We start from the raw sequence: 25,955 nt of genomic DNA, 5'->3' as shown, positions 1-25,955 counted from the left end.
AAAAGGACTGGACTGCTGCTGAGTTATGTTCTCTGATGAAAGTAAATTTTGCATTTCCTTTGGAAATCAAGGTCCCAGAGTCTGGAGGAAGAGAGGAGAGGCACAGAATCCATGTTGCTTGAAGTCCAGTGTAAAGTTTCCACAGTCAGTGATGGTTTGGGGTGCCATGTCATCTGCTGGTGTTGGTCCACTGTGTTTTCTGAGGTCCAAGGTCAACACAGCCGTCTACCAGGAAGTTTTAGAGCACTTCATGCTTCCTGCTGCTGACCAAATTTATGGAGATGCAGATTTCATTTTCCAACAGGACTTGGCACCTGCACAAAGTGCCAAAGCTACCAGTACCTGGTTTAAGGACAATGGTATCCCTGTTCTTAATTAGCCAGCAAACTGGCCTGACCTTAACCCTATAGAAAATCTATGGGGTATTGTGAAGAGGAAGATGCGATACGCCAGACCCAACAATGCAGACGAGCTGAAGGCCATTATCAGAGCAACCTGGCCTCTCATAACACCTGAGCAGTGCCACAGACTGATCGACTCCATGCCATGCCACATTGCTGCAGTAATTCAGGCAAAAGGAGCCCCAACTAAGTATTGAGTGCTGTACATGCTCATACTTTTCATGTTCATACTTTTCAGTTGGTGGGGGCGGTTCAGCGCGATTTGAAGCCACTGCAGTGGGCGTGGTTTCCTTGGGAATTTGAATATTTTCTAAATATTTAGCTTTACACTTGGCGACACATTTAGATATAAAATTTAGACTATGTAGACAGTCAAGATGCATTAGTGCACGTTGCATGGGTGATTTGCCCATCTGTGAAGGCACATTTAATGCTGAACAATATACAGGTTTTGGAGCAACGGATTTTGAAAGTATTTCAGCGGAGACGAGATCTGCTTAGTATGCCACCATAACTGGAAGTGACTCCTGTTTGGCAAAAATAGCCAGCTCATTCTGAATGATTTATTGCTAGTAACTAAAGTGGTTACTTAATGAATTAAATGTAAATTATATCATAGGACCTGGATATCTGTAAAATAGGCAGGATGAAATGCATTTTTGCTGATGAGCTATTGTCTGACCAATTAGTTGCAATAGTAATTACATAGAATAGCTACATTTTTAATGCTGAATGTGTGAGCAATGTTTGCATTGCCATGGTTCTCCTAGCCATGGGAAATGTTTAGAATTTCTGGATTTCTTTCAGCTTCTTGAAACAATGTGTAGAATTTCAATAAATTGTCTTCAATGTCAATGTCAATTGGCCCCAGTATCCATACCACAACCAAAGCCTGATCTTTCAAATGCATTTGGAACTGGGTTAATAGTCCATTGTGTGCCAAAAATATGAGCAAAATGTTTGGAGGCACCAAAAACTGATTTTAAATAATGTTTTGCAACAAAATAGATCTTAAAGAGGGATTTCAGCCTGGAGGGACCTTAGGTGGTCTGATCATGTCTGACAAATGTCTAGGGCAGTGAGATTTGTTTCACACATAATTGGTCAAGTGGCGCAAGGTCTATTTTTTCACAGCAAAAAGCACATACTATTGCATCACTGTGTGTATTGAAATGTAAGCGAGATCTGAAAAATCAATGTAGGCATGTTCTGTTTCATTTTGCTAAGACCCCATGTTGTACTGATTGCACTCAAAGTGAATTTGACATGTTGTCATGGTTGTCCATGATTGATAGAGCCATCGGATGTCTTTCGGGAAGGTCCTTTCGGCAGATATAATGATAAATGTACAAGGTGTCCGTGGGTTCATTAGATCTGCAGTAGACTGGATACTGCTAGCTAAAACACTTAAATACAATAAGCAGCACAATGACTTGTCGTTATGATTTGAAGGATTTGTTTTTTAAATTTGATGGAGAGAAATCTTAACTATTTCTACAGGTGAACACGCGTTTACGTATCTTGGCATTTTTGCCAAGTAACTGCAACAGAACATAATTAGCTTTTCAAAAGCAAATTGTCAGTGGAAACAACACTTTTCTACTGTTTCTATTAATGTTATTGTTTGCTCAGTTAGATCTGTTGTAATTTTTTATGGGTGCATTACTGACAGTGGCACCAAGCAAACAAAACGTGAAAGAGACAGGCCCAGAACAAAAAATCAGGGTTGTTGGGAAGCAGTGTAAAATGTAAATAAAGATGCAATGATGTGCAAATAATTTAAAACCTATATTCAGTAGAAAATAGTATAAAGACAATATACATCAATTGTTGAAACTGAGACATTTTATTGTATTTCAAAAAAATTATGCCTACTATTAATTAGATGCCAGTAACACATTTCAAAAAGGTTGGGACAGAGGCAACAAAAGACTGGAAAAGGTGTGTAATGCTAAACAACTTAACCTAGTGAAATATCACATTGGGTATTTTAAGTCTGTTAATGACTGCACGGGCAAATAGTGCAATCAATCAAATGTATTTATAATGCCTTTTTTTTTACATCAGCAGTTGTCACAAAGTGCTTTTACAAAACACTCAACCTGAAACCCCAAGGAGCAAGCAACAACAGGGTTGAAGCACAGTGGCTAGGAAAAACTACCTAAGAGGGGCCGAAATGTAGGAAGAAGCCTAGATACATGTGGGCTGTGAAATACATAAATACATCTGGGTGTCCAGAGTCTAGCAGCATAAATACAATTTAAGAATGAAGTATCTCAACATGATGTGGCCGCTTCAAATGCAAATAATCATCCTTTGGCAGCGTGCCTCCCAACACACCTTTTCTCCTCAAATGTCGTGGTGAATTCCATATAATGTTTTATATTGAAGGCAGAGCCATGTTACAGCTATCTAACAAATAGTTGCCTGGTCTATTAAACAATTCCTGTAAAAGTTATTTGATGCAACTCGTTCTGGCTGTGTTGTTCGGTGCATTTGACAAATAATCCTTGATACAACACCAGGTAAACCTATTGCCTATCATTGTTCTTAGAATTATGCGTTGAGTAGATAACTAAATAACATTTTATTAGACTCTGCTAATATTATTGAAAATATACTCTGTTTTTTCCAGCCATCCGACCAACCAAAACTGGAGAAATTGTAACTAGCGCTTCCTCAGTCACTAAACTGGTTATGCCCGTCCACCTTTGCGCACATGATGATCACACACACAACTGAGGCAAGCACTTCATATTTAGGTTCAAATAACGTTTTTATGACATTAAATAAAATAAACTCAAACATACAACGTGTCATAATTATTTCATGCACCTGTTGGTAACGTAACGGATTACAAGAAAAAAAAAATAGCCATTACATGTAATGTAAGGGCATTGGCTCTGGATGGCGTTGGCTCTCTTGCATGGCAGGATGTGATTGCTGAACAATATACACTCACCTAAAGGATTATTAGGAACACCTGTTCAATTTCTCGTTAATGCAATTATCTAATCAACCAATCACATGGCAGTTGCTTCAATGCATTTAAGGGTGTGGTCCTGGTCAAGACAATCTCCTGAACTCCAAACTGAATGTCAGAATGGTAAAGAAAGGTGATTTAAGCAATTTTGATTGTGGCATGGTTGTTGGTGCCAGACGGGCTGGTCTGAGTATTTCACAATCTGCTCAGTTACTGGGATTTTCACGCACAACCATTTCTAGGGTTTACAAAGAATGGTGTGAAAAGAGAAAAACATCCAGTATGCGGCAGTCCTGTGGGCGAAAATGCCTTGTTGATGCTAGAGGTCAGAGGAGAATGGGCCGACTGATTCAAGCTGATAGAAGAGCAACTTTGACTGAAATAACCACTCATTACAACCATGGTATGCAGCAAAGCATTTGTGAAGCCATTACACGCACAACCTTGAGGCGGATGGGCTACAACAGCAGAAGACCCCACCGGGTACCACTCATCTCCACTACAAATAGGAAAAAGAGGCTACAATTTGCACGAGCTCACCAAAATCGGACAGTGGAAGACTGGAAGAATGTTGCCTGGTCTGATGAGTCTCGATTTCTGTTGAGACATTCAGATGGTAGAATCAGAATTTGGCGTAAACAGAATGAGAACATGGATCCATCATGCCTTGTTACCACTGTGCATGCTGGTGGTGGTGGTGTAATAGTGTGGGGGATGTTTTCTTGGCACACTTTAGGCCCCTTAGTGCCAATTGGGCATCGTTTAAATGCCACGGCCTACCTGAGCATTGTTTCTGACCATGTCCATCCCTTTATGACCACCATGTACCCATCCTCTGATGGCTACTTCCAGCAGGTTAATGCACCATGTCACAAAGCTCGAATAATTTCAAATTGGTTTCTTGAACATGACAATGAGTTCACTGTACTGAAATGGCCCCCACAGTCACCAGATCTCAACCCAATAGAGCATCTTTGGGATGTGGTGGAACGGGAGCTTCGTGCCCTGGATGTGCATCCCACAAATCTCCATCAACTGCAAGATGCTATCCTATCAATATTGGCCAACATTTCTAAAGAACGCTTTCAGCACCTTGTTGAATCAATGCCACGTTGAATTAAGGCAGTTCTGAAGGCGAAAGGGGGTCAAACACAGTATTAGCATGGTGTTCCTAATAATCATTTAGGCGAGTGTATATAGTCAGTACCAAGATTAAAAATCAAAAGGTGCTTCAATACAGTATTAGTTTAAGGGTGTGAACACTTATGCAACCAGGTTATTGTAAGGTTTTTCTTTAAAAAGTTTCCCCCTCAAAGATTTCATTTTTTTTCAATTGAATTGTTCACAGTAGGTCACATTTAAAGGTGGAAAAGGTTCTGACATGATTTATCTTTGTCTCATTCTTTTACATCACAAAACAAATTAATTTTAACAGGGGTGTGTAGACTTATTATATCCACTGTACATACACACATGTGCATATGCACATACACACAATCATTACACCCAGGACAGAAACAACACTGTGTGGGCCACAAACCAAAAACCGCCCTTCCAACTAGTATTTCAAGAAGTCAGTGATGAATATGTTTTTCCAACAAAAAACAGTCAATTTTTGTGCATGAGTAAGGGACGCAAAGTGTTTAAAGATAACTGACCACATCTGAGCACAATGTTTCATTCAGCAGTGAGACGGGGGCATGTGAAAGGAGTTGCTAAGTTAAGGGAATTGTGACCAGATTGAATCCATTATGTTTAATAGGATGATGTCACCCTCCTCCCCCTAACTCTCTCTGTCACCCTGTAGGCTATGCTAGTATTTTGCAGTCTTGTCTTGGTTTTCCTATTAGCTACTGCAACTGCCCACAGACACCAAAGGTTTGTATTGCAATAACTATGGTCATAGCAGCATATATTGTATATGGACACCCAGAGAGAGACATTTGAATTTGAGGTACAGTTAGTGTTTTATAATTCACTCAATTAATTTAGTATTCTGTGAACTTGGGTATAATGTTCATTTATAAATGTTGTAAAAACAAATGAATGAAATCACATGGAGTTGTTATTTCAGTGGTTTTCCATGTAATTTGCACATTAAGACAATTTACAATGAAATCCTTTATAAGTCAGGAGGGGTTTAACCCTATCAAATAGTGCAATATAACAAATTACAAGTAAAAATAACTATAAGCACTATTTTTTGTAAGGTGATGTTCTTATTGAGTCGTGAAAGAGAAAAAGAGGAAGAAGTAATAAAATGAAATCTGTCAGACTAAGAAATATTAATCATCTTAAAACCATATATATTACAGCAATGACCTTCACTTGTTTGACAATTTTATTATAAAACTGCCCATGGTGTACACCCTATGATAATAACAAGTGAATACAAATTCTTAAGAGTATTGATAGTTCACTAAAATGCAAATACACCATCTCTTGAGGAAAACTTACAACATTGTAGTAGCTGATCTCTGGATAAGTAGTATCATTCCTACTACACATGCAATTTGGACCTTAAAATCCCTGGATTTTTTTTTTTTATATTTAAAAATTTCTTATATGCAATCAGACTCAGAAAAAACATCTTTGTCAAACTCAGGGACAAAAATCCTAATAAATGTACAAAGCCTATTCACATGAAACCATGGGATATTTTAATTATCTTGGAGACATACACATCACTTTTTAAAGTATTCATCAAAATGTACATGTTTAAAGATCAGATGTCACTTATTAGATCCCAGATTTTTTCTTTTAAAATATTTATTATACAATACATTATTTACAAAAACATTGTTATTTTAAGAACAACCATATTTCCTAATTAGTGTGAATAAAAATAGAATTTGGTCAACATTTCTATATGTTTAGATAAATCATTATCTGCAGATTAACAATATATGTATATTTTTTTGTTAATATATTAATTAATGGAAATGTATTATTGAGACATACAGACCAACATCATAACACTGGCCAATAGACTGACCATTTGTGAAGCCACAACACGCACAACGTTGAGGCGGATGGGCTACAACAGCAGAAGACCCCACCGGGTACCACTCATCTCCACTACAAATAGGAAAAAGAGGCTACAATTTGCACGAGCTCACCAAAATCGGACAGTTGAAGACTGGAAGAATGTTGCCTGGTCTGATGAGTCTCAATTTCTGTTGAGACATTCAGATGGTAGAGTCAGAATTTGGCGTAAACAGAATGAGAACATGGATCCATCATGCCTTGTTACCACTGTGCAGGCTGCTGGTGGTGGTGTAATGGTGTGGGGGATGTTTTCTTGGCACACTTTAGGCCCCTTAGTGCCAATTGGGCATCGTTTAAATGCCACGGCCTACCTGAGCATTGTTTCTGACCATGTCCATCCCTTTATGACCACCATGTACCCATCCTCTGATGGCTACTTCCGGCAGGTTAATGCACCATGTCACAAAAGCTAATTTCAAATTGGTTTCTTGAACATGACAATGAGTTCACTGTACTGAAATGGCCCCCACAGTCACCAGATCTCAACCCAATAGAGCATCTTTGGGATGTGGTGGAACGGGAGCTTCGTGCCCTGGATGTGCATCCCACAAATCTCCATCAACTGCAAGATGCTATCCTATCAATATTGGCCAACATTTCTAAAGAACGCTTTCAGCACCTTGTTGAATCAATGCCACGTTGAATTAAGGCAGTTCTGAAGGCGAAAGGGGGTCAAACACAGTATTAGCATGGTGTTCCTAATAATCATTTAGGCGAGTGTATATAGTCAGTACCAAGATTTACATTTCAAATAATTTACATTTCTAACCTTCAGATGAGGACATAGTGAGCCATAAAAATTCACTAAAGTCATTATGAGATTTTAGACGCTTTGTGCAGATATATAACCACCCCAAAGTCTGTTTGTATATTAAGTACCATATTTATTATAGTGCTCCATGACTTCATAGCCTACATTTTAATATTTAAAGGTAAGACAGTTATCTTCTAAAGACTCAGTTTTTATGTAGAGTACATAGCCTGGCCTTTTGTTGAAACGTAACTTAATTGTGACTATAACGTATTCACCAGCCATAAGTTATTTTTTCGAAGGTTTCCGCCTACTGGCTTGGTTAAGAATGAGGGGCGGAGCTAGCCCGCAATAAAAGGCGTCTATTCCTCCTGGATAACAGATTCCAAGGAGGTGTCTGTCTGGAACAGTCTCGAAGCGGAGTGGATAGGCCTGCGTTTTAGTGTAGTTAACATCTCGCACTTTCATTATCGGGATAATTTCGATATATTTAGAGAAGCGCGACGTAATAACGTTCTGAAAAGCTTGGGAATAAATACATATTTGTGTTTCAAATACTTATCTTTCGTTGGTTAAAAAATTCCCTCATAGATTTATACATTTTCATAGAGTCGACAGTATAAATATTTTGTTACAAAATGACTTGGCTCGTACGTTTGGTTACTCTGGTAGTCGTTTTGTTGCTTTGGCGGGTCGAAGAAATTGCAGAAGCTTGCAGTTGCTCCCCGGCGCATCCTCAACAGGCTTTTTGCAATGCAGACGTTGGTAAGGAAATTTTGGCAACGTTTCTGAGTTTTCTGCTTTCCTTCACATGTTAAGTTGACATATGTATCATTGCGCATTTTTTTTTTATAGAAATGTGTGCTTCTTTGTAATGTTGTATAATTTTAGGAAATCCGTTGGGCTGTAGTCTCCTCATACATAATCAAGAAGGAAACAGATACACCAAGTATTCTATTTTGATCTAGGCCTACATGCCTACAGCCGAATGATGCCAAAATATTAACTTAGTATTTTCGGTAACACTACAAGGTTTCGTATTACAGTACCATTCCATTGTGTAATGAAACGGACTTAGTAATTGCAATTATAATAATATTATTAATTCATCATTACGCTGTGCTGTCAACAACATTAACCGGTGGTGTTTGTAGTCAGTATTACAGAGCTTGTTACCATGCTTGTTACAAATTGTAAAGTTTCTGATTTCCAATGCTACATTTCTCATCCTACACAAGCCAATTGAAAACAGACCACCTCATTGAGACAACTCTGCTATAAAAAGCTCTGTAGTCTGATGCCCTGGCCCAGGTTAAGCTTTCACTTGAAATGCGTGGAAGCTTATGAGCGCTTTGTCAAAAAGTGGGCGGTTTACATTACTATATTTTGTTTTTATCCTCCAACTTTGGAAGCATTAAAATGAGAGCCAGTGTGGGTGATGTACTTTGTGAAGTACAAATTAACTGAAGGTAAGTAGTACCTTTCAAGATACATGTCATATTACTATGCTAAATCCTGTGTAGCACTCAATAATACTATTTTACTTATATAGAAATTACATGTAGCCTATTCTTCAATGGACTATAATTTATATCCTTCCATTTGGATGGCAAGTAGTTGAGTTTGTCATAATGCGTTACATACATAAATATACAGTGGGGAGAACAAGTATTTGATACACTGCCGATTTTGCAGGTTTTCCTACTTACAAAGCATGTAGAGGTCTGAAAAACAAAAATCCAGAAAATCACATTGTATAATTTTTAAATAATTAATTTGCATTTTATTGCATGACATAAGTATTTGATCACCTACCAACTAGTAAGAATTCCGGCTCTCACAGACTTGTTAGTTTTTCTTTAAGAAGCCCTCCTGTTCTCCACTCATCTGTCCACACACTCAATCAAACAGACTCCAACCCCTCCACAATGGCCAAGACCAGAGAGCTGTGTAAGGACATCAGGGATAAAATTGTAGACCTGCACAATGCTGGGATGGGCTACAGGGCAATAGGCAAGCAGCTTGGTGAGAAGGCAACAACTGTTGGCGCAATTATTAGAAAATGGAAGTTCAAGATGACGGTCAATCTCCCTCGGTCTGGAGCTCCATGCAAGATCTCACCTAGTGGGGCATCAATGATCATGAGGAAGGTGAGGGATCAGCCCAGAACTACACGGCAGGACCTGGTCAATGACCTGAAGAGAGCTGGGACCACAGTCTCAAAGAAAACCATTAGTAACACACTACGCTGTTGTGGATTAAAATCCTGCAGCGCACGCAAGGTCCCTCGCTCAAGCCAGCGCATGTCTAGGCCCGTCTGAAGTTTGCCAATGACCATCTGGATGATCCAGAGGAGGAATGGGAGAAGGTCATGTGGTCTGATGAGACAAAAATAGAGCTTTTTGGTCTAAACTCCACTTTAGCCTTGTTTGGAGGAAGAAGAAGGATGAGTACAACCCCAAGAACACCATCCCAACCGTAAAGCATGGAGGTGGAAAACTCTTTCTTTGGGGATGCTTTTCTGCAAAGGGGACAGGACGACTGCACCGTATTGAGGGGAGGATGGATGGGGCCATGTATCGCAAGATCTTGGCCAACAACCTCCTTCCCTCAGTAAGAGCATTGAAGATGGGTCGTGGCTGGGTCTTCCAGCATGACAACAATCTGAAACACACAGCCAGGGCAACTAAGGAGCATCTCAAGGTCCTGGAGTGGCCTAGTCTGTCTCCAGACCTGAACCCAATAGAAAATCTTTGGAGGGAGCTGAAAGTCCATATTGCCCAGCAATAGCCCCGAAACCTGAAGGATCTTGAGAAGGTCTGTATGGAGGAGTGGGCCAATTTCCCTGCTGCAGTGTGTGCAAACCTGGTCAAGAACTACAGGAAACGAATGATCTCTGTAATTGCAAACAAAGGTTTCTGCTTTTCTGATGTATCAAATAATTTTGTCATGCAATAAGATGCAAATTAATTACTTAAAAATCATACAATGTGATTAGATTCCGTCACTCACAGTTGAAGAGTATCTATGATAGAAATTACAGACTTCTACATGCTTTGTAAGTGGGAAAACCTGCAAAATCGGCAGTGTATCAAATACTTGTTCTCCCCACTGTATTATAATGATATATTGTACTGGGATGACAGTGGTGGGCCAGACTCCAGTCAGTGAGGTTGATATAGCTCATCTGTTACTGTAAACAGACCAAAGTCAACAACATTTAGTGGATAATTTTAAATGGGGACTTGCCTGATGGAAATTAGAGCATATTCGAACTTGGACAAGCAGTTAATCGAAGAGAAAAAAGATTTGCTCAGTTTTTGTGAAATACTTAAACAATTGTAACAACCGTGATAAAATAATTTGTTGATACCAGGGGTTAAATTGGGCGGAGCTAGTGTGTTCTCTCTTCATATCCATGTGAACTGAACACTGCATAGTGTGGAATGTAACTGGGCTGTGCATGACTCACTTTGGAGCCATGCATATTTGACCAGGCCAATAGTTAACCCTTTTCCAGTGATCTATCCTTACAATTGTGCCATTATTGCTGTTGTGCTGTTATGGTAACTTCCATACTTACATGTTTCTTATGCACAGAATACAACAGGTTTAAACAATCCAGTGAAATATTTACTTAAAATGCTTTTCCTCAGCGATGCAGTAAGCTTTTTGATAGTCAGGTTCAGTTACAGTACAGACATGTCAGAAATGAATAATATCAGATATTCCTTTGGAAGGGTTCTACCCAGACCAATCTTAAATCAGTCGAACAAGAACTACCTACACGATGGAGGTCTTAAGCGTTGGCCATTATTACTTCTGCTATAACTACTGCTACTATTACTTATGACTTTGGTGTTATTCATCAAGACACATAGTAGCAAAATGTTGTGCAATGGTAAAATACAATTTGTGTTTCTAATATGTCATGTTTGGTAAGGCCTATTTTCCTGTTTTTTGAAAGTTTTCTTCAGTTTCATGCCTTACTAACAACACAGTAGTGTAGCATCCATGTCAGTCATTTGCTTTGAAAAGCTAGGGAATCCCACCAGTCATATTTGGGAATAACTTAAATTTTCCTCCCACGGTTTTCCAATTACTACTTGGAACAAGTCACTGCCTGTTAGGGTTGTTTGTGTTCACATTGAATAATATGTTAACGAGAATCTCTAACAGTGACCGGCCTGTCTTGCTATTAAATACAGGTTTGTTAAGGGGCTTTTTGCCTCATCTCAGCCTTTGCTATGTACAGAAGTTCTCTTATTAAATTTTTTTGCCATAGGTTGCCATGGCACCAGTGCTCAAAGAAACATCCCCATCTTCTGAGTGCTGAATAATTAGTCCTAGGTGTAGGTCAGAAAAGGTTTAGGGGGAAAAAATCCAAAGAATGGCACAGTGAATGAATCAAATAGTCGTTGATTCTAAGTAAGCAAGAAAAGGTTTTCTAGTTTTATATGTCTGTGGGTCAGTATTGGAGTAAATGGATTTGGATTTCCACTGAGTCAATTCAGGAAAAAAAATTGTATCATGGTATTGATACTAGCTATGTTGTGATCTCAACCAACCTACTGTATGTCACAATGGGCTATTTTATTGTTTTTTAATACCTGTACACTGGAAAACATTTGTATTTCCATTGCACAACAGTGCCTTAGTTACCAATTATGAATGTGCTCACATTGCACTGGTATTGCCGTCTAATGAAAATTACAAAATGGAGAGCTGACCAAGAGCATGACCCAGCATTTCAACCTGTTGTGAAAGTCCCTGGCATATCCTGCCTATTCAGTCCAGCTGGATAAACCCATAGTCTCTGGATTTACTTCTAAGTGCTACAAATTCCTGCAGGTCCATTTTGAAAATCAAACAATAATTAAAGAGAAGGAATGAACAGACCTGAATTCATGTCAATTACATACATCCTGAATCATAATGCTAATGCTTTTATCTAGAGCACTTACCATGGACAATTACATTTCCATTTTAGTCATTTAGCAAATGCTCTCATCCAGAGCGACTTACAATAAGTTCATTCTTCTTAAGGTGTCTTTGAAAAACAACATCTGCCCATCATAATAAGTACATTTTCCTTCGGTGCCATTAGTTGGCAAAGTCAGTGCCAGAGAAATCAAAGTCAAGTGCGTTTTTAGGTTGTGAGGGTGGGGGGATACAGATGTTAATTAAGATACTCATCAAAGAGGTGGGTTTTCAGCTGTTTTCGGAAGATTGGCAGGGATTATGCTGTCCAGGCTTCAAGGGGAAGTTTGTTCCACCATTGAGGTGCCAAGACCGAGAAGAGTTTTGCTTTGGCTGAGCGGGAGCTGCCCACCCGTGAGGGTTTGGTGGCCAAAAGACATGAAGTGGTGTGCCCGGGTATGGTTGTAAGGTTTTGGTTTAGCCTGCAGGTAAGGAGGTGCAGTTCCCTTTGCTGTAGTTACCTAGGCAAGAACCAAGCGGGGAGCCCAGTCAACAGTGCGTTGCAACAGTCCAGAGATGACAAGAGACTGGATCAGAACCTGAGCCGCTGTGTAAAATAGGGTTGTATTTTGCGGATGTTGTAAAGCATGAGTGATTCACTACAAGAGTGAGTCACTGCTTTGATGTTTGCAAACAATAATCGGTTCTTGTCAAGTGTCACGCCAAGGTTCTGTGTGCTCTGTGAGGGGACCACCGTGGAGTTGTCAGTTTGGGTGGCATTCTCAAAGGCACACCAGCTGATTCATAACAACGTCAATGACAACCTCACTATGCTCACTCGTTTTGGAGCCCTGCACTGCTGCTTGGCTTGACTGTCATCTTATGGAAGTTGTGCATTTAATATATAGAGTTGCTTTGTAATCTTTCGAGTGGTAGAGGTGTATAGCTGTGGGTCAACCGTTCAGAGGCAGGGAAAGCAGGCTAACTAACATATGGATGCCTCTTTGAAGACTGTCCCTGCAGCGGGGACAGAATAGCTACCCTAAATTTACATTTTACATTTTGGTAATTTGACTGACGGCCTTATCCAGTAGGCAACATTTGGCTTTGATGGTTGCTTATCACACACATGAATTGTATTAAGGTTGTTTGTACTACCAAGACAGATTCCATTTCCATCTTTTAACGTCTTAAGCAGACAGCTAATGCAATAGGTTCAAGTGGACCAGTGTTCACCAGAATGTTCCACTTCTTGAATATGGCCACCTTTTCATTCTGTTAAAGCACTGAGTGTCCTGTGCACTATGAAAATACTGGATGGATTATGTTCAGGGGACGGCCATGGGCTGGAATGACATTGATGGGTCAGGACTTCAGCATTGCATTGAAACAGAGAAATGGACAATTGATCTAGTTATAGTCAATAAAAGCATGTATATTCCAGGAGCCACGGAAAACTATGGGTATTGGTGAAACTGGAATAATATGAAATCAGCAGGATGAAAAGGGCCACAATTTATTTGGGTGGGTGGTTGAAATTAACTTTTCAGTTTTTCTAGTTTCATTGATTACATTTATTTGCTTTCCCCACCCTCTATTTATAGGCAGCTTTCAGGCCAAGTGTCCTCAGAGTGAATGGGGCTAAAACATTTTTCGTAGTCATAATTGATACATAATTGATTAGGGCTTTACATACACAGTAGCTATGATTTGTATTTTATTTTCATATATTTGCCTATTTTATCTGGATACTAATGTGGTATAAGCTATTGCAATTACGTGATTGTTTAAAAATATCTTGTCAGTGCCTAACTGCCCAGTGCTTCCAGATTTATATGAAGTAGGACCTAGAAAACCAGTAGAGGTAAAATAAAATTCGGAGGTTCCATTGATCATGAGATGAGCATGGGGTCAGGAGTTGCTGGATTTAATCTGGAGAAAGATGTGTGCGGAACCATTGTACTCAGCTGGCTGCCCACTGCTGGTCTGCCTCTGGAGCCTAGCAGGGTTGGTCCTCTTTGCTCACTGGGTGGGAGACCAAATGTGTCTGGTTGTGTTGTTCAAAGGCCAGGTCAAAATATACAACCCTGTTTCCAGAAAAGTTGGGACGCTGCGTAAAATGCAACAAAACAAAACCGAATGTAATGATGTGCAAGTAATTTATCCCTTGCACTTAATTGGAAACAGTACAAAGACAACATATCAAATGTTGAAACGACGAAATAGACCCTGTTACTACGGAGCCATGCTGCTGTGATATGTGCAGAATGTGGTTTGGCATTGTCTTGCTGATATAAGTGAGGCCTTCCCTGAAAAAGAGGTTGTCTGGATGGCAGCATATGTTGCTCTCAAATCTCAATCAAATTTGTTTATAAAGCCCTTTTTACATCAGCAGTTGTCACAAAGTGCGTTTACAATACACCTGGCCTTAATTGATTGATTGATCTCAAATCTGTATATTTTGTTCAGCATTAATGGTGCCTACGGTAATTATTTGTGTGATGTTCCACCAGGTTTAGTTTTTTAGCGTCAACTTTTCCAGTCTTTTGCCTCTGTACCCTCAGTTACAACATTTTATATTTTGTCTTTGTACTGGTTTTTTTTAGGCCTTCCCTAAAAAAGACATTGTCTGGATGTCCCAACTTTTTTGAAACAGGGTTTTAAAATCCTAACGTGTCAGAGCAGTGGATGCGACATTGCATTGCACTGGCCCCTCAAACTAGTTAATCTGTCAATTGTTGGCTAGGAATCAGCTAACAGTTAATCATCAGTTCAAGTAGGATATTGGGAAGATAGTACTTAAGCAGATAGGCCTAACTAGTAATTAGTGGCTCAGGAGTCTTCTAGCTTCAGATGGGGGAGTCTGTTATGATGTTTTTGAGGAAGAACCAGGTAATTAGTTTTCATTTAGCTTTTTGCTCTTCAAAGTGATCATATGATTGAACTGTACTATAGTTTGGGGGACCTTTCTTGACTATTTTCCTGGGGATTCCTACAATTGCATATTGCTTAACCTCTATTTATTCCACCTCAGCGTCGTCCTGGGTTTTCTAACCCTTCTTTCCACATCTGGATTTCAATTGCCTGTCTTTTAACAGTCTTTCTTTGAGAGAGCAGGAACTGTTGACCACTGACTGACCACTATGTGTTCAGATGGGAAATGGACTGTTGGATTTTGAATGAAAACCCTTCTCCTCTTCTACAATTAAATAACATGCATGTTTGTATTTCCCATCTGGGTATTGTTATAAAGGTTTGCAGATGACCAAACAACATTCCCAAGTAGTCAATCTGTTGTTTATGGAAGATGAAAATTAGAACGTCCACTCAGTTCTGAAGCCATTTCTATGTTTTGCCAGCCGGTCAGATTATGCTTCTGTTTCCAGTCAATATAATTTCCTATAAGGATATTATCTTGAGGGAGGGCGTACATTCTTTTGAGTTCAGGGGTTACAATTGCAGAAACATGCTCCATGTTAGTCATCAGTTATTCAGTGGACTTTCCCAGATTTACTTCTGCGTGGTCAGTTTCCATAGTGGTGAGGCCTAAGTGACCTCATCCTGGGAAGAATACTTGACTGTCTTACAATTTTACTTCATGAGTTCCATCCATCCATCTTCTTCCGCTTCATCCTGGGCCGGGTCGCGAATGTTTAATGATTCACCATTATTTTATTTTTGAAATATGTTTTTAAAATAAAATTGGTAAACTAATTTTTACAGTGTTACCAATAATTCATTTATAAGGGAAAAGTTGTGGATTAATGATCAGTCATTTCCTGTTTAGTCAACCCTCTTCAAACATTTGTTCACAAACTTTATCAAGATAATTGTTTGATTTTATTTTTAAGCAGGCAAATCTTTAAGCTAACTAACATTTCTTGACACAGATGCAATTTATTTACCTATTTTCAACAGAAAGAGCCAGTTGTTGTCAAACAACTGGTCACTACTGCAACTGTAGCAACCACTAAACGTTGATCTAATGCTGTATTCACTCTGAGCTGTCTTGTGTTAGCCAACTTGACAAAAACAAAATGACACATCTTCAATATATTATTATGTAGTTACATTTTTATCAACTGTTGGAATGTTGCCAAATAAGTCTGATAGTCATAATTTAAAAGAGAAATCACAAAATTAACTGGTCTGCTGGTGATCAAGTGCTGCTTTCATCCAATCTAAACTACCCAAGACAGCTAGCTAGCTAACTAACTTTAACTCTGTGAGGAAACTAGAGTACTTTATTCAAATCTAAACATGCCCCCTTAGTGAACGCTGTGAAACACACTTCCCTAGTCCTACGGAGCTAAAATAGTTAGACAGCTAGCATTCTTAGATATAAGGAAACGCAAGTGTTTACTTTTTTGAAGACCCATACTGTTCAGTACAACGTTAATACAAAGGGGGTCCGTTGCCAGAGCTTGAGTTGTACAAAAACTTTGCAGGATCTTTACTTAAAGGAAGCAGGGGACCTTTCAGTGCAATTTCAGGAATAGTGTAGTTACGGCACCTACAGTACAGTAGTTACCACTGAGTTTGGCCATAGCATCAGTGTAATGCTGTGTAGCATCCATTCTTTGTCCAAACAGCTAGGTAGCTAAACTGTCAACACCTTTTCATGCCACTTTAAATTCATGTAAAAGTTTGTGTTCATATTGTGGGACCTTTTTACACTGGAAAACGCACCTTAAAAGTAGTTTGTTCTCTACCCTCCCGCTGTTTTAAAAGGTTGTGGGTGTCGTCCTTTTGTAGAGAACAAAGTTAAATCCAGGGAAAGAGCGCCCTCTTCAGAACAAATAATGAATTGCTAACAAATATATTGGTTTCATATCGGTGAATATAGCGCAGATACAAATATATTGGTATACTGCTAATATCGGCCAATAAAATCTTTCAACTGATATATTGGCTGGGCTGTACTAAGAAATCCCTCAAGCTCTCGTATATCTTTTTTGACCAACCACAGGAATCATCGACTTTCAGTCAGTTTTTTTCCGTTAACCATAAGTAGTCTACACAGTCATTTGCTTATCACACTGAAATACTATGTGTCCTAACTTGGAAAGTAGTGAGATTTGTTAAAGTTCATATTTTAGTAGTAATAAGGCAGTCATTGCCAATATACCACAACAAAGTGCTGTGTCCAATCCCTCTGTGATGTGTCTAGGAAGCTTTTAGCTGAAAGTATCACCCCCATTCATAAAATTCCTTTATTTATATTTATCATGGCTTTCAGCCAATCAGAAACCAGACAATTGAAACAAACCAGTTTATAATACAGAAATAATCAATTGGCTATAGTGTATTCTTCGATATATTTCATTACATGAAATGAAACTTAGGGAGTTTTTCCTAGCCACTGAAATTCAACACTACTGTTGTTTGCTCTTTGGGGTTTAAGGCCGGGTGTCTCTGTAAAGCACTTTGTGACAACTGCTGTTGTAAAAAGGGCTTTATAAGTAAATTGGATTGATTACATACATTTCAACTTTTTGGAGTACCCTTTTCAAATTGTTTTGCCAACCATAAATACCTTAGCTCGGGAGTGTGAAAGGGGTACACCAATTCAGCTCAACTTTGAGGCCAGACAGAGCACAGTGTTTACAGCCCTAGATTATTCTACCACATACATCACATATCCAATTACACTGATGTAGTTTGTCGACCACATACAGCCTCAACTGGCCCTGAGGGATACATAAAACCAATCTTTACAGGAAGACTTCCAATAGCAGCCCCACTGCTCCAGCATCACTATAGTGGAATCATGCTGATGGATGGATTTACTGCAAAGCATTCAGTTATAAAGGCAAAAGGTCTCATCCTTGACCTAAATGTGTCTCTTAGAAAAACATGTTCCCAAAGGGTTTTCCAGGTAGAAAAGTTTTGGCTTTCCAACAAATGGTTCTACCTTAAACTAAATATCTGGAATTAAATGTTTACATCCCAATCATATTAGTGACTTTTTAAAAATGAAATACCAAATTAATTTCCATTTTAAAGCTATTGCTAATACAGTACAAAGAGCCCAGTTTTCATTTCCCCAACCATTCCCAGAGTACATTTTCAGACAGGCAGTATTGTCCACCAATCCCTGGGACCCAACAGTTTCCATCCTCAATCCAGTGAGTCAGTATCCTTTGTGGGTAAAGTTGTTTTGGAACATTTTACCTGACCTACTTTACAATAGCGGAGATGGAGATGTGGTCTGTCTGATTCCTGCCCAGCCAGCCATATTTATTTCTGCACACTCAGGGAAAGGGGATTACCACCAATCCTCATGTAACTGAAGCAGTTGGAGGGGTTCTCTGTCTGTGTGTGTGTGTGTGTGTGTGTGTGTAGAACACCTTCTCCTTGGTTGTTTCTTGGACTGTAACAACAGCAACTGGCAGAGTGGCAAAGAGAAAGTTGTTTGTTTGTGTTATTGGGTTTTCCTGGGCATGTTCGCCGTTTGTGCATTTGTGTGTGTGTGTCCTCGGGGTGAAGGTACTCTGTGCTTCTGTCTGGGGCCATGTGTAGGTTGTACAGTCTCAGGCTGCAGGCGCTGCATGTCCTCTTAGAGCTGCTCTGATGCACACAGCTAAACAGCCAGCCTGGACAGAGTTAAGCATTTTATCCTGAACCTCATCCTGTTGACTGCTATCCGTCTCTCTCTCTCACTCTCCCCCTCTCCGTCTCTCTCTCTCACTCTCCCCCTCTCCGTCTCTCTCTCTTACTCTCCCCCTCTCCGTCTCTCTCTCTCACTCTCCCCCTCTCCGTCTCTCTCTCTCACTCTCCCCCTCTCCGTCTCTCTCTCTCACTCTCCCCCTCTCCTTCTCTCTCTCTCACTCTCCCCCTCTCCGTCTCTCTCTCTCACTCTCCCCCTCTCCGTCTCTCTCTCTCACTCTCCCCCTCTCCTTCTCTCTCTCTCACTCTCCCCCTCTCCTTCTCTCTCTCTCACTCTCCCCCTCTCTGTCTCTTTCTCTCACTCTCCCCCTCTCCTTCTCTCTCTCTCACTCTCCCCCTCTCCTTCTCTCTCTCTCACACTCTCCCCCTCTCCTTCTCTCTCTCTCTCTCTCCCCCTCTCCGTCTCTCTCTCTCACTCTCCCCCTCTCCGTCTCTCTCTCTCACTCTCCCCCTCTCCGTCTCTCTCTCTCACTCTCCCCCTCTCCGTCTCTCTCTCTCACTCTCCCCCTCTCCTTCTCTCTCTCTCTCACTCTCCCCCTCTCCTTCTCTCTCTCTCACTCTCCCCCTCTCCGTCTCTCTCTCTCACTCTCCCCCTCTCCGTCTCTCTCTCTCACTCTCCCCCTCTCCGTCTCTCTCTCTCACTCTCCCCCTGTCCTTCTCTCTCTCTCACTCTCCCCCTGTCCTTCTCTCTCTCTCACTCTCCCCCTCTCTTTCTCTCTCTCTCACTCTCCCCCTCTCTTTCTCTCTCTCTCACTCTCCCCCTCTCCTTCTCTCTCTCTCACTCTCCCCCTCTCCTTCTCTCTCTCTCACTCTCCCCCTCTCCATCTCTCTCTCCATCACTGCCCCCTCCCTCTCTCCCTGTCTCTCCCTCCCTTTCTCCTTCTCTATCTCTCAGACTCCGTCCCCCTCTCTCTCATTAGAGGCCAATATGAAGTCTCGCTGAATCTTGGTGCTATCATATGGTACTGCTTTGCTGGCCTGTCTCCTCCTCATATGGGGATGAGGACAATTCCACTACGGTAGCATGATTACTATTCCCGTCACTACTTAACTACAGTCTACAGCCATGTATCACTCTCCCAAACCCCCATACTCTCTCTCTTTGTCAACTGTTGTACCTCTGTTCTCGCTTGCTCTTTGCTCTTTCACACTTTCTCTCTATTCTGATGTCATCCCTTTCCCCTGGTCAACTAGCTCTTAAAAAACCTTAAAAGGAGTTGTTATTCTAAGCCTACATTGTTATTGAGTTAAGGCCAATATGCTTCACGTCGTCATACTTTTTAGACAGTAATATTGCCCAGAAAGACACCTGCCGTGACCACTTTGGGAAACTGGATGACAGAACTGACTGACTGAAATAAACATCCGGTTAAGTTCCCAGCTGATGGTGAACATCATCATTCATTCATAGCAGCATTTTCCCTACTGGCCTATGTTTGCAGGGGTTGCCGAAATTATAATTTGAAAAATAAGAATAGAGATTGTGTTGAGGTACAACCATATCCCTATAGAATACAGCAGTTACTTTCCTTCTGTCTAGTCCAAATGTATACCTGTTATAGTTTGTTTACATTGAAGTCATTTTGCAGATGCTCTTATGTATTATTATTACCTTTCATTTCAGTTCCATTGTTATGTGCTTACTATGTATTATTATTACCTTTCATTTCATTTTAATTTCTTTGAGTGCCTTGTATTATTAATATTGTTGTTGTTATTACCAGTAAACTTTAATTTTTAAGGGTCCCTAGAAAAGCCTGTATAAGGCTAACAGTTAGCTCACAATTTTTTCATCTTTACTAAATATTAGTAGTATTACTATTTTACTACTTTTTATGTTTTGTTTATTGTTTTTGTTTTTTACTTTTATTACTCATAAACAGTTAACAAAAAACAAAATATGCATTATAAAGGGTTTATTTACATTAAAATGCTGTATAATGTTCTGTTGGTTTAGGGTCAAAGTAGCATAGGGTTGAAAGAGTGTGTGTGTGTGTGTGTGTGTGTGTGTTCGGCTGTGTTGTTGCACACGTGTGCATCATGGTTCCGTTTTTCTCTGAGAGTGCTGACTAGCTTCCTCCAATGTAGCCTCAGAGCAGGCCCGGAACATTCCTAGTCAGGATTATAGCTGATGATACACTAATGTACTTAAGTCTTCCTACCAACACCTATTTGGCATCTGAGCTTTCTGCAGATCTAGGCAGGGCGGCAGTTAAACCAGGCGTTTTAAATTAAAGGCAGGGCAAAGCAGCCGATGCAGACAAAAACCAGAGCAGGGCGACTAGGACCAGAAGGGATATTAGACTCGGTCATCTGTTTTTGAGCCGACCTAGTCAGAATGTTATACTCAGAGCTAAGAAATGTGGCTCTGTCAATGGGACTAATCTTCTCTTGTCTTTGGTTCGTATGACAGAAAACCTGAAACAAAGTAATGGGACTGATGATTTATCATTCCAGTGGAGTTAAACCATTTCTTCCTTTGTGTCCCGCTGGTAGTGATCAGGGCAAAGGTGGTTGGACAGAAAGTGGTTGACGCTGGTAATGACATCTACGGCAACACCATCAAAAGGATCAAGTATGACATCAAACAGATCAAGGTATGTTCGTCAGATGGCTGCCACTTCCTGCAATGAAACATTCAAACCCCAATAAACCCTCTTACAGCTGGTCCCAATTCACTCCCCTTCCTATGGCCATAATGCAGCCATTTTGGAAGGATCTGGATGGGTGTCGGCAGTGTAGTTGTGGAGCATCTGCCTTAATGCTCGTACATTGCAGATCTGCAGATGTCAAACGGTTAGGGGTGAGGTGATGGGCTAGATGGAGGGAATCAGGAAAGACTATGACAGGGTCTCAAAATGCTAGTTTTATCTCCTCTATGTTTCTCCTTGTGATTGGATAGATGTTCAAAGGCCCTGACCGAGATATCGACGCCATCTTCACTCCACCTTCCTCAGCCATGTGTGGTGTGGCTCTGGAAACCAACGGCAAGAAGGAGTATCTTTTTACAGGTGTGTTTTCCCCTATATTACACAACTTAAAATTGACAGCACTGGTTAAAATGCTCTGTGACTAGAAATGTTGTAAGCATCGTCTCCTTCTCTAAACTATTGACCACTGACTGCAGCGTGTATAAGAAAAGTGGTTAGAAAACAATACAATATCTTTACATCTCCAAGTTTCAATTAATTATTGTATGAATTAATGCTTACAGGCGTTAACACGGCATGAAATTATGATGAATTAGTATAGATGGTTATTCAGATTTCTAAGGCTTACACATGTTTAGAACTAATAAATCATATTTCATTAGTAGTATTAAACAAATAATTATTTGTTCTGGGCATTACTAGTATGTTTTAACGCTCTAGCATAACGTTTCTTCAAGTAACAAATCTCTGAGTAAAATAACATCCAAGACCAACATTTAAGTGCAACTAAACCTACACCCGTGTTTTCCATGAAGTGTTCTGAATACTTGCCACATCCTCTCCTGCAGGCAAACTGGAAATGGATGGCACCATGCACGTCACACTTTGTGACTTCTCTGAGTCCTGGGAGGCCATGAGTCCTACCCAGAAGAAGAGCTTGACTCAGCGCTACGAGAGTGGCTGCGGGTGCAAGGTGAGCGTTTTGCCTCCATGAATTTCATCGCTGTTACTCTGCACCGCACGTCCCATTACATGTTTAACTCTCGAGCATCTTCCCTTTCGCCATTGCCATCCCCAGATAATCCGCTGCACTTCCATCCCATGTGCAATCAGCGCCCCGGAAGAGTGCCTGTGGACAGACTGGGTGATGGAGAAGAACCATAGTGGACCCCAGGCCAAACACTTTGCCTGTATCAAGAGGAGCGATGCTTCCTGTGCCTGGTACAGGGGGGAGGCACCACCCAAGAAGGATTTCCTGGATATCGAAGACCCTTAATCTCAACAGGCTGTCAACTCAATGCTCAAAGAGAATTTAGATGCCTGCAATAAATAATTCACGAAATAAATGAAAAAACAACGATGTAAAGCTACAAATCCAAATAATTTAATTAAATAAAGTAGTTAATATAAAACAAACTACAAAACCCATATTGACTGGTCAAGTTTTGATATCACAATGAGAGATTAGGTGATAGGTTAAACAGCAATCTTATGAAAAAAGCACTTTCTGCCCCCCACCCCCTCCCATTTTTTGGTGACTTTTGTGTTGCTTGGTTTTAAACTGGAACCGAAGTTGTTATTGATACCCAAAAGGGTGCTATAAAAGCGTTGTATAACTGCGTAGATACTCATTTGTAAAGAAGAGAGTCCTCTGTTCTTTACACTCTGTCCTCTTTCTAGCCATTGCCCTAAAAACAACAAATGGTTGAGTGACAGGGGAGAATGTAAATTAATATAAGCTCTACAACAACTAGCAGATACATTTTTATCACTCTACACCATTTTTGGGATTCCTCTGTAAATGTACTTTGCCTGATTATTTGTTTTGCAAGTAGAAGAGTGGACTATGGACGGAGGACAGGGGTTTTAGTCAAATCTATTTAGAACCTCAACAGGAAATTATTCCCTCCCGAATCATCCTAAAGGTGTGGCATACTCAGAATGGTACCATGTTGTAGAAGGTTTAGGAGAACAAAGATGCTTCACTGAAAGGAATCATTTCAGCTCTGTTCACAGCATTTATATCTCCAATGTTCTACAAAGGTTGCCTGCTAAAATTGGCCCTGGAATAGTTTGGGTTTAAACCTGGGCTTAAAGCATTGTTTTGTTCTTAACCAAATTAAACATTATTCAGATTCTGATAAATATTATTTTCTGGGGGGTTATTTTTAAGTGGGATGAATATTCTATTATTCTAATGTACTAAACAGGAGTGGTCTAAAAAAAAAGTGCCACACTGGCCGAAGTCACTGTGTTTTATTCACTAAATGCTTCATTATTGGTATTATATTTACTGGCTTTTTTGATGTCTTACTATGCACAAAAACCTTTGTTGATTTCTCTGCTACAGAGATTGTAAACCTGGCTGCTTAGTTTTACACAGTGCAATGTTTATATGACTACACTTCCGTATGCCCTTGATACTTTTAAGTTTCTTTGAACATTTATTCATAGTAGCTTTTAACTCATTACGTGGATAGATCTAGTTCTGCACTTTGAACACAGTTGCTGCAAAAAATAAAAAAAACGACGAATGTCTGAAAATAAGGGGATTGAATCCTCATTTTTTTTGTTATGTACGTTTTTGTATTTTTTCATTCTGGTATAGTTTTAATATTTTGCTTTGGTTGATTTGTTTATGTCTCTTGGTGTATTTCCTCTGTGTATAACATAGTTCATTTAAAACATTCTATATTCCCTGTTGCAGGTTTATTCCAGGTTTTCTTTGTGGAAAACATTTTTTGTGAATATTCTTAAATTAGGATTATGGTAAAGTTCATATGTTTGGCACACTTTTCTGCTTTCTTTACAATTTTAATAAAGTTACATCATAAAACAGCTCAGACAGCATTCCATAATTTTCGATGAAAACTTGTATCAGCTCACAGAGCTAATGCCTAAGTTTTTATCTTAGCCAGATAATAGTTTTGCGGTGCGTGGGACACCTGAGTTCAAACTGAGTTGGTCAGAGTAGCTTGTTCTCGATCAATCAAAGAAAGTAGAACAATATACACTGGTAACACCATCTGGGTGAGATGGTTTGCCAGATTACACAACATTCAATTTCATTTAACTTATATGAAAATGTTACTTCAGGATGGAATACATATTTTGTCCTTGAGCACTGTAACTTAAATACAGATAGCTAAATATTGTGTTGTTGGTTATCATGATCCTTACCAAAAGTGATTGCAGTCAGAGTGCAGTATACCTTTTCTGATCAGTATGTTGCTAATACTGCATCCAAATAGTACAGTTGACTGAAGTTGCTGCACTTTTACTGCAGTTTCAAAACTGCAATCTTTTCTGTAACGGGAGCCGTCCTCTACAAGAGGTGTATCTATATTTACTGTACTATTACTTATGACAGAAATGTGCAAAATGTTATACTCATAATAATTGTGATCATTGAGATGCCTTTGAGACAAAGATACAGTATCATAGAACTACATGTGTATATCCACAGTAGAAAAATAAATGTTCCTGTAATGTACATGATATACATTCTGTATTAGTTAGAGTCTCATCTGGAACAGTAGAATGAGAATAAATGTCCTGTGCTGGATCCACATGAGACTGTTGTGTAAAGAAGCAACTTTTTTAGCATGCATTTGACTCGTATCATTCAAAGTTTTAAACTGTATGGTACCTTCAGACAATGGACAGATGATACAAATAAAAGTTAAGATATGCATCTGGTGTACATTCCTCCATTCTTTAACCACCCTGAATAACGTCCCTTTCTTAATATCTATCACTATATTCAAGACACAGTCATGTTGTATTTTGGTGGTGGCACCATGGCTCCTTCTGCTGGCAGATATTATATTTGGGCTGCACACAATCTAATATTTTATTTGAGGGCCTTCCTCTGGATTAACAGTGGACAGAAAATGTACAAGTTTCTCTACATTAAAAAAATCTGTAAAATGTACGGTAAATGTATCAATTGCTAGGGTCTTTTATTTTGTATGTCATAATTTAAGGCTACAGTCATGAATAGTGTCTACTATTTTAACATGTGTAGGCTGTATTTTTTTTTAGCCACTAGGGTAGATTTGTTTATGTGTTTTGGATCATTGTCCTGTTGCAAGATTCATGTTCAGTTCAGCTTCTGCTTTTTGACAGATGACCTCACAATAATCCTCCAAAATTCTCTGGTACAATATGGAATTCATGCAGGTTGACTCAATGATGGCAAGTTGGCCAGGCCCTAAAGAGGCAAAGCAGCCCCAAACCATAATGCCACTGCCTCCATGCTTTAATGATATTAGGAGGTTCAATGGCATTGGTATGTTTTCGCCAAACATGGCGCCTGGGATTGTGTACAAAAAAACATCTCAAACATCTCAGATTATAGAAGTAACGAAGCACTAGTTTGCTACCTGCCATAATGTCTCATCTTTACAAAACATGCTATGGTTTTTGCCTAGGAAACTATTTTGACTAGCAATTATCCAAACCATTATTGGAGTACAGCGCAAAAATAAATGTGAGAACTGAAAGTGTATTACACGGCCTACGGAACCACC

At 39.8% G+C, this 25,955-nt stretch overlaps 1 protein-coding gene across 1 annotated transcript; it reads left to right on the top strand.

Annotated features, from left to right (window-relative positions):
- The first annotated feature begins 7,562 nt into the window (after positions 1-7,562).
- On the top strand, positions 7,563-25,117 carry timp2b (TIMP metallopeptidase inhibitor 2b). The gene is made up of 5 exons (XM_010874312.3): positions 7,563-7,948; positions 21,269-21,369; positions 21,675-21,783; positions 22,272-22,396; positions 22,502-25,117. The coding sequence occupies exons 1-5, from the start codon at positions 7,822-7,824 to the stop codon at positions 22,697-22,699; spliced, it is 660 nt and encodes a 219-aa protein (XP_010872614.1). The 5' UTR covers positions 7,563-7,821; the 3' UTR covers positions 22,700-25,117.
- The last annotated feature ends 838 nt before the right edge of the window (positions 25,118-25,955 follow it).

The sequence above is a fragment of the Esox lucius genome, chromosome 11 (assembly GCF_011004845.1).
Source record: "Esox lucius isolate fEsoLuc1 chromosome 11, fEsoLuc1.pri, whole genome shotgun sequence".
NCBI lineage: Eukaryota > Metazoa > Chordata > Actinopteri > Esociformes > Esocidae > Esox > Esox lucius.
The sequence above is the reverse complement of the archived record's forward strand: the minus strand, read 5'-3'. Positions and strand labels throughout refer to the sequence as shown.